This window comes from Mus pahari, chromosome 21 (assembly GCF_900095145.1).
Source record: "Mus pahari chromosome 21, PAHARI_EIJ_v1.1, whole genome shotgun sequence".
NCBI lineage: Eukaryota > Metazoa > Chordata > Mammalia > Rodentia > Muridae > Mus > Mus pahari.
The window spans coordinates 18987772-18997341 of NC_034610.1; the positions used below are offsets into that span (position 1 = coordinate 18987772).

At 52.3% G+C, this 9570-nt stretch overlaps 1 protein-coding gene across 1 annotated transcript; it reads left to right on the top strand.

Annotated features, from left to right (window-relative positions):
* The first annotated feature begins 1912 nt into the window (after positions 1 to 1912).
* On the top strand, positions 1913 to 9547 carry LOC110338373 (serine protease 27). The gene is made up of 6 exons (XM_021221711.1): positions 1913 to 2015; positions 5755 to 5781; positions 6425 to 6587; positions 7848 to 8119; positions 8453 to 8622; positions 9153 to 9547. The coding sequence occupies exons 1-6, from the start codon at positions 1964 to 1966 to the stop codon at positions 9450 to 9452; spliced, it is 984 nt and encodes a 327-aa protein (XP_021077370.1). The 5' UTR covers positions 1913 to 1963; the 3' UTR covers positions 9453 to 9547.
* The last annotated feature ends 23 nt before the right edge of the window (positions 9548 to 9570 follow it).

Below are 9570 nucleotides of genomic sequence, written 5' to 3' on the forward strand. Positions count from 1 at the left end.
TTTTTTTCCTCTTGTTTGCCTTTCTGTCTGTAACCCATGCCTGTGTTTTTAACTCGTGGGTCTGGCTCTTCTGTGATAGCCACTGTGACTTCCAACCTTGACAATGCTCTAGGAGACCAGCTCAGCAGGAAAAGGAGCTCTCCGGCAAGCTGGCCGACATGAATTCCATCCCCGGAACCCACCTGGTGGAAGGAGAAAGTTGAATACTGCAAGTTGTCCCTCTGGCTAACCCCTCCCCCACATGCACACACATCATCTCATGAATTAATGAACATAATAACATTAAAAAAAAAAAAAGACAAAATGCTCCAGAAAGCTCCTTATCGTCAGAATCCCTCAGCTCCTGTGTCCATGTGTAGAAGCATCTAGCTTTCTGCTGTTGCTCACCTCACTGGCTGTGTACTCCAGGTGGTGGTGGTGGGGTGTAGGGTTGAGGAGGGGTCCAGCTTACTGCTAGTGGGAGGGACCCACATGGTTTCTCAAGAGTCCAGCTCCCTCTGGACCACATACTCACTTCTGCTGCTCACCTGACTTCAAGGCAGAGTTGTATGCAAAGTACTTGTTGTTAGAAGAGAGAGGGAGGAGAGGAAAACACAGAAGGTGCACACACANACACACACACACACACACACACACACACACACACACACACACACACACACGGAAATGCTGGGACCTGGATGGGTAGAGTTGCAGAGAAGGTGGCAACCCCTGGGGAAGTCCTGGATACCGATGCTACTGCCTCCAGGCATTATGGGACCTACCTGGAAGAGAATTGACTTGTGGTGTAGGAACTAGCAAAGCAGACAGGGATGACACAGGAGTAGGAAGCACCAGGGAGCCACACTCTGCACAGCAACCAGGGGGGACCAAGGTCCCTGCACTTCGTGTGACCCTGCGCTACCCAGATGGGCAATTGACCTCCCCTAGCTCACACCACGGAGTGCGACGCTGCACCCTCTGCTCCAGCGGGAAAACTGAGGCAGGGCCAGGCCCACTGTCCAGCACCGCTCCCTGGCCTGGCAGGATCGGATGTGAGACATTCAGGATATGGTCCTGCATCCTGACTCCTCGACTTGGAGGGAGTGGTCTTCGGAACTTCTGTCCAGCTCTGTTTGATGTCAGTCTCGTGCCCCAAATAACTTCCTCCCAGGGACACTTCCGCCGTGGCCTCATGTTTGGGAGCCTGATGGGCACACCCAGGGCAGGAACTGGACAGCCACCTTACCAGTCACTACACCGCCTTCCCAGAACAGCTCTTGCCGCGCCTAGAAGGTGTAGCTCCAGACTGGCTGGGGCAGGGCAAAGGTTCCTATTTCCTGGGCCAATCTGCAGGTGTGTGTGTGTGTGTGTGTGTGTGTGTGTGTGTGTGTGTGTGTGTTTATGGTCCAAGAGCATCATCAGGGGCCGCAGGAGCCGGCCAAAGTCCCTTTTTCTTGGTTGCACAAGCACCTTGACCTTAGTTCTTCAAAGTCTACGCTCCCATCAGGGTATAAATCAACCTTGGATTGCAGGTGTCTGATAAAAAGTAGGTGCTCAACAAGTATTTGATGAATGACTGAATGAATGAACGAATGAATGAATGAATGAATGAGTGAGTGACATAGAAGGCTTCTTGGATGAAGTAGACCCTGCCAACTTAGGTAGGACCTATGGTCAGTTGAGGAGGGTAGCAAGTCCTCTGTGGTCAGCTCATATGGGGGGGGGCAACACCTTGCTGGATCCTGAAGTTACAAAGGAAGGGGTCTAGCCCCTGGAGTTCAGGGCCGGGTCATAGAGTTGGTGTTCTGGGCACCTCCTTCCTGCCAAAGAGGAGCTGGGCAGGCAGGGTAGACAGGTTGGGTGGCATAGCCGAGCTGACACTCATCTCCAGCATAAAACTTCACTTCATGGAGCCTGAACCTCCGTAGTACCAAGGAGAGCTTCTGCCAGCTCTGACCAGAACTCAACCAAGCCAGAGAACATGAGGCAGCCCCACATCACTGCCCTGCTGCTGCTGCCGCTGCTGCGATCTGGTGAGTTGCAGTGGGGGCAGGGGAGACAGTCCTGCTGCCATCTCTCTCTGTAAGGGCCCCTCTGTTCTGCTCTGACTTCCATCGGAGCCCCCCAGTCCCTGGGCCTGCCTGAGTCTAAAAGGAATCTTCTCTTCTCGGTGATGGGGTTCCCAGAGAATATACTCAGTTCCCAGATATTCCACCTCAGGGACCTGACTGGGGGAGGGGTGCTGTGGGAAGGTCTGGCAGAGTATGTGGTCAAGGCCTTGAGAGGACCCCAAGTCAGGAACTTGGCTAGAGCCACACCCCATCTTCCCAGATGTTCACCGTGTGTCATGCTCTGAGCTGGAGGTTTCCCTGGAGGCCTCTCTTCCCATCCCACAGATGATAGAGCCTCCACACCTGTAAGATTAGAACCCAGGCCTGCAGACTTCCAAGTCCCTGGGCTTATGTGAATTGTGCTTGCCCTCTGAGCCTAAGAACTTTCAGAATTTGCCCGAGGCTCAACAGAGAGCTGAGGACAAGAGCTGCAGGCTGCAGAGGGTCCCAGCTCCTGCCTTCAGAGGGAGAAGCAGCCATTTTGCGCAAGGGTCAGCAAGTTCTAGCCAGGTGCTCTGCCTACCATGTTTCCTGTGGGATGGGCTCCTCTCTACCAGGGAAACTCTCCCACATTCCTGGGCCAGATGGGCTAGCTCAGCAGCCAGCACGCTTCCGTGTCCTCACCTCACCTCCCTGGGCCAGGCCAAGTTACCCCAGGCTGTGTCTCAGCCAGGGCTTGAGTTAGGATGGCATTAGTGGGCATCTCTGTGGGAATGCCCCCCACTTCCCCCAATGTCAAGGAATGTTTTTGTCCACGACCTCTAGCAGCAAGAAGGATAGCATTGAAAGCCCATTTCCTTTGGGCGTGATACTGCTGGCTCCTGTGGGTGGATCAATCAAGGTCATTGCCAAAGCAGAAACAGCAGTCTGCCCTTGGCTCGCAAATTGCTGGAACCTGAGGCTGGACCCCTGTGTGACATGCTCACTTCAGCCCAGGGTGAGCAGCACCCCAGGAGTCCTCTAGCTGATCTCACCTTTTCTCAGACCTTAGCTATTCCCACTAGGGATCCAGGATGGACATAGACTGGACTGCTCTTAGGACTTGGAGAGACTGAAGGACCAAGCCCCAGCAGAGGCAATGGGAGTCAGGAGACTGGATGGACGGAGAATGCACAGAAGGATCTTGCAAGTTCCAGGAGGGAGGAGGGGAAGGAGGGGGAGGAAGAGGAGGAGGAGGAGGAGGAGGAGGATGCTTGTGGACGTTGTACATCGTGGTGCGCACTAGGCTCCGCACCACGATGTACAACGTCTTTTTTTGTTGTTGTGTTTTGTTTTGTTTTCTAATTTCTTTGAGCACCCTGAGTAACAATGGTGTCGCCATCCAGCCACATGTCCCACATTGATTTTTTTCCTCTTGTTTGCCTTTCTGTCTGTAACCCATGCNTGTGTGTGTGTGTGTGTGTGTGTGTGTGTGTTTATGTGGTATGTATGGATTTCACTAGTGTGAAATTTTATACATAGTAAAATTTATTATTATTGTTCCAAAACTTCTGTGTTGTCTTTAGCTGTGTGTTTGTGTGTGTGTGTGTGTGTGTGTGTGTGTGTGTGTGTGTGTGTGTGTCTGTGCCTATGTGCTGGTATGTTTAAGTGATGGTAGTTTACCTGTGAGACCAGAAGGGGGTGCTGGACCCCTGGGTGCTGGGAACTGAACTAGGAATCTCTCTAAAGCTGGAAATGCTCTTAACCAACAAGCAATCTCTTCCGCTCTTTATTTATGTTTAGTTTTTACTTGTATGAATGCTTTATCTGCAAATATGCAAGCATGCTATGTGCATGCAGTGCCTATGGAGGCCATTAGAGGGCATCAGATCTGCTGGAACTGGAGTTACAGATGGCTGTGAATCACCACATGGGTGCTAGGACCTGAACTCAGGTCCCCTGCCAGGGCTCTCAACCATTAAGTCACTTCATTTATCCTGAGACAGGGTCTTACAACATTGCTTTGACTGCCCAGGCACTCATTGTGTAGCTCAGTCTGGCCTTAAACTCTAGGCAATCCCCCTGCCTCAGCCTCTTGAGTGGAGAGCCCTGGGTAACAGCTATGACCCACTATATACTATGCTTTGCATTGTGAACGTGCGCTCACAAGCCACACAAGCCAGGGGTCCAGAGCACAATCCCTACTCCCCAGACCATCACGTGTGGCCCCGTCTGCTTGATTTCCTGCCCTCAGCAGACGCTACCTTTGTTCCTCTAGGCTCTGGTTCACCTGGGTTTCTGGCACTGTGATAAAATATTATGACAAAGGGGGGGGGTAAAGGACTTAATTTTAGCTCACTATTCCAGGGCAACGGGAACCTGAAACAGCTGGTCACATCCAGAGTCAAGAGGAAATCAATATATGTATATTTACTTGCTTATGTTTAGCTCCATTCAGAACAAACCCAGCCCCTATGACTAGGGAATGGTGCCATCCACAGTGGGTTGGGTCTTCCTACATCAATTTACTTAATTTACTTCCTACATCAATTTACTACCACCCCACAGGTGTACCCACAAGCCAACCCAATGTAGACAATCCTCTATTGAGACTCTCTTCCTAGGTGACCACCACAGTCTGTCCACAGCTGAACCCTACCCCATCACTAAGCCCACAGTCTGGACTTTGGCTCTCTGTAGCATTGCAAATGGCATGACTGGGAGCCGGCCCCATGGGAAGAGGAACCCTGTGACGTCCTTAAGGGCTCTGGGCACCGCAGACCATGTACGGCTCAGCAGGGCCATTTGCTGTCCCTTTTGACCCTCAGTATCTCAGAACAGTTTTTTCTTTATCCCTCCCTCTGGGCTCAAGTAGTGGGGCTTAGAGAAAATGTGACCAAGCAGGAGGAGAGACCTGACCATGTTGAAACCCCATCCAGTGCCCACAGACCTGCCCAAGGGCTCAGTAACTAGGAGAGTACAGCTAAAGGTCTGGGGGTGCCTGGGCTTGAATCTAAGTCTGGAATGGAGTTTATGGAGGTCAGGTGAAGAGTGATGAACCCTAGGAAAATGGACCCCATTCCAGGTGCCCTTAGAGCTGGACCCCATTCCAGGTGCCCTTAGAGCTGCCCTATCCTCTTCTCTACATGTGTCCTCACCTTAATGGTAGTCCAGCAGAGACAGTCAATATAGTCATAGTTGGCAAGAGGGCTCAGTCCTCAGGAAGTACAGTCCTCTACAGTCCCGAGAGGTTGACCTTTAGTGGCTGTTAAGCCAACTCTACTCCCTTGAGAGCAGAGAGTGACCATGGGTGTCTGGACCTCAGTCGGACATGGAGAGAAGTTGAAGAAGACTTGATCATTCTGAAAGACCGAGAGGAGCCCTGACAGACAAGCTGTGGAGGCAGCCTCAGGGTTTCCTCTGTCGGTCAGAGCTGAGCCTTCAGAGAGTGAAGAGAGGGAGACGGACCCCACGTCTCTACAAGTCGAGGACCATGCACGATCTGCACCTCCATACTTCAAGACAAAAGCGGGGGTACAGGTGGAAGAAGAGATCCCTGTGTGGACGAAAAAAAGTGTCAACCTGCTCCAAGCAGGAGATCAACCCACGAGGCCCTAGTATTAGCTTTCCGGGTTGTCCTTCCTTGTCACCAATGGACAGGGACTCTCTGATGAGGCAGGAGCAGGGAGAACAAACCTTGGCTTGGTAAAGATGGCTGATGACCCCCTTTGCTTACTTGCAGGCACTGAAGGGGCCAGGACTCTGAGAGGTAAGTGGGACCAACTGAGGCATAAGAGTGGCTAGACACTTACACATGCGCATGCGCACACACACACACACACACAGACACACACGCGCGTGCGTGCACACACACACACACACACAGAGAGAGAGAGAGAGAGAGAGAGAGAGAGAGAGAGAGAGAGAGAGAGAAGACACAGACTGAGGGGGGGGGACAAAAATAGGAGAGATGCGTGGGGTAGCAGGAAGGTCACCCAGAGTGGCCAAACAGAACTAGAATCCAGAAGGCAGTGGGACATGGTCCAGGATAGGTGACACCTTAGGTGCTGTGCCATGACTATCGTTTGGCTCACTAACCCCATGGAAGACATGAAATATAGCCATCCTTCAGTGACCTGTGTCCAGCTCTGGGTGTGAATTTTCCGTGTCACATCAACCTTCCTGATCCTGGGTTGAGTCTTGTCACCTTATTATAAGTGAGAGGTCTGAGGTTCATGGGAAGGCAGAACTAGAAAGGGTTAGCCTGTATCAAAAGCCTCTGACACTTGGGCCTTTGATCTGCCAATGTCCTGAGCGGCTCAGGGGCCAGAAAGGGAGAGCTGGCAGGTGGAGTTTTGGGTGGAGCCATAGAATCAGCCCCTCCCTCAGAGAGTGATTCCATGTTCTTCCAGCCTGTGGGCATCCAAAGATGTTCAACCGGATGGTGGGCGGGGAGGATGCCTTGGAAGGTGAGTGGCCCTGGCAAGTCAGCATCCAGCGCAACGGAGTCCACTTCTGTGGGGGCAGTCTCATCGCACCAACGTGGGTCCTCACTGCTGCACACTGCTTCTCCAAGTAAGTGGCCCTGGCTCTTCCAGCGTCACCACTGCTTGGGACAAGACAGAACCCGTGCACCAAGTTCAGCACCACGGACAGCACCCCACCCCCACCCCATGCCGTGTCCAGTAACACCCACTGTCTTCCAAAGTTCTCCTTTAAGGATCAGGATCGGGACAGATGGCCCAGTGTACTGGCCTTCTTGCAGAGGACCAATGTTCAACTCTCCACATCTACATGGTGGCTCACAACTTTCTATACCTCGAGTTCCAGGAGTTCAACACCCTCTTCTGGCTTAAGCAGGCTCCAAGCATGCATACAATGCATAGACACATGTACAGATAAAACACTCATACACATACATAAAATAATTAGAAATTTCCCTTTGGGTCCAACCCTATGCCTGGAAGCTGCAACTACTGCCTCAGTTCCTGCCCCACCAGCTGCTCTGTCAGTGATACCTGGGGTCCTGTTCTGACAGGCCCCCCAACCCCACCCCACCCCCACCCCACCATACACACACCAATCCAGAGCTCTGTCTCTGGTCTAGGGGTATGAGATAAGCCTATGATTTGGAACAGAATGTCCCTCTTCCTCACCCCATTTAAGATCACCTCAGAGGACAGTTTCCCATCCCACACATCCACGTGAAGCACCTGGTCTCGACTTTCAGGGCCTCCAAACATAGCTCTTTCCTCATGGATCTGCAATTCCTCTTCTCCCTTTGTTTTATTCGTTATTGTGTGTTTGGGGGGAGGGGCACATGTCTGATGTGCTTGTGGAGGTCAGAAGACAACATTTCAGAGTCGGTTTTCTCCTGTCATGTCTTTTCAGTGTGTGTGTGTGTGTGTGTGTGTGTGTGTGATAAAACTTGGGCATTTAGGCTTGCACAGAAAGCACCTGTACCTGCTGAGCCATCTTGCCAGCCCTTGCAATTATTTTAAAAAGCTCAGAGGTGGTCTACCTGGGGTTCAGAGGCAGGCCTTGGGCTCATTGTACTTTGTGTGTCACAGCAGACTTTTCAGGTAGGACTTAAGTGTCCCCATCTTACAAATGAGGAAACTGAATCATAAGAAACTTGTTGGGTGACTTACCCATGGTCTCCTGGTAGCCAGGGAAAGATGGGTGATTTTCAGTTTCTACAGCCTTTATCAGATGGCATTATCACAAGTGCAAAGAGATGTGTCAGGTACCACAGTGGACTGGAACCACCTACCCACTGTGGGTCCCTCTCCACATGGAGGAGGGTACCCACACCAGCTCTGCTCTTTCCATTAGCACTTCGGACATATCCATATACCAGGTCCTGCTGGGGGCACTGAAGCTGCAGCAGCCAGGACCACACGCCTTGTATGTCCCCGTGAAGCAGGTGAAAAGCAATCCTCAGTACCAAGGCATGGCCTCCAGTGCCGACGTGGCTCTGGTGGAACTGCAGGGGCCTGTGACCTTCACCAATTACATCCTTCCTGTGTGCCTTCCTGATCCCTCGGTCATCTTTGAGTCGGGCATGAACTGCTGGGTCACTGGCTGGGGCAGCCCCAGTGAACAAGGTGAGGGGGATTGAACTAGGTGAGAGAGGGAGATATGGCCTATGAAGGACCAGGCTAGCTTTCCTGTTGATAGTGGGTATACACCATCTCTATTCATATGGGTGGGGCAGATAAGAATGGAGCAGGTGCTGTAGTAGGAACTGCTGTGCATATGGGAGACAGAAGGGGGAGACAAGCAGGCCTGGGACTAATGAGGGGAAACACAATCCCATTAAGTTCTGAGGAAGCCCAGGGAGGGGCAGAGTGAGCTGTGGTTCTTGAGAACCCAGAGCCTCAGGATCCTGATGAAGACCTATCCACTGAGCTGCAGGCTGTCTGTCTTTCCCTCCCCAGACCGACTACCCAACCCACGGGTCCTGCAGAAACTTGCTGTGCCTATCATTGACACACCCAAGTGCAACCTGCTATACAGCAAAGATGTCGAGTCTGACTTGCAGCTCAAAACCATCAAGGATGACATGCTCTGTGCAGGCTTCGCAGAGGGCAAGAAGGACGCCTGTAAGGTAGGGTGTTATGGCAAAGGCATCAGACCAGCAGCTCTCCACCTATGGGTCCTGACAACTTTGGAGGTCAAACGACTTGTTCACAGGAGTCACCTATGAGATACCTTACATATCAGATGTTTACCATCCATGAGTGGCAAAATTAGTAGCAATGATAATAATGTTATGGCTGGGGGTCTCCACATCAGGAGGAACTGTACTATAGAAGGGTTGGGAACCATTGTTCTAGAGAGAGCTCAGTCCAGGTAGAGGGTAGACTATGGTTCCATTAGCTGGCATGATAAGGAAGTCTTGGATCTGAAATGGGGGCCCAGAAGCCGCATTTCCAATAAACCCCACACTGGGCATATGCCACTGGCAGGCAAACTGGGACAGCAGCAATGTGCAGGCTCGTCCATGCACAGGGCCAGAGCAGCAATGTGCAGAGGGCCAGTGGGGAGGTTCCTTGGAAGGAGCTTTGTGGTGAACAGAGCACCCCAGGGTCTTTGTGAGGCCAGGGCGGGTTCTGATGGGCCTCTGCCTCCCCACAGGGTGACTCTGGAGGCCCACTGGTGTGCCTTGTGGACCAGTCCTGGGTGCAGGCTGGGGTGATCAGCTGGGGAGAGGGATGTGCCCGCCGGAATCGCCCAGGTGTCTACATCCGTGTGACTTCTCATCACAAATGGATCCACCAAATCATCCCAGAACTGCAGTTTCAAGGGAGGGCTGGCAGCCAGCAGCAACAAAGAGACCCCCAAGGTCGGCAGCGCCTGGTGGGGAACTCTGCCCCCTGCCTGGCTGCCCATGCAGCGGTGCTGGCTCTGGGAGCGCTGCTGCTCAGGACCATCTAGGGCTGCCCAGCCCTGCAGGTGGAGCCCCACCCACTGTACATTTGTAAATACTGTGTCCCTGTCTGCCATGCCAGCTGCTTTTATATATGTTCACCTCAAAAAAAAAAAAAAAGAAAAA

What these genes read in the sequence shown, in the direction of transcription:
- LOC110338373 (XM_021221711.1), top strand. Translation starts at nt 1,964, where the DNA reads ATGAGGCAGCCCCACATCACTGCCCTGCTGCTGCTGCCGCTGCTGCGA. An exon ending in GCTGCCGCTGCTGCGATCTG is followed by an intron (nt 2,016 to 5,754) that starts GTGAGTTGCAGT and finishes GCTTACTTGCAG; the next exon opens with GCACTGAAGGGGCCAGGACT. An exon ending in AGGGGCCAGGACTCTGAGAG is followed by an intron (nt 5,782 to 6,424) that starts GTAAGTGGGACC and finishes ATGTTCTTCCAG; the next exon opens with CCTGTGGGCATCCAAAGATG.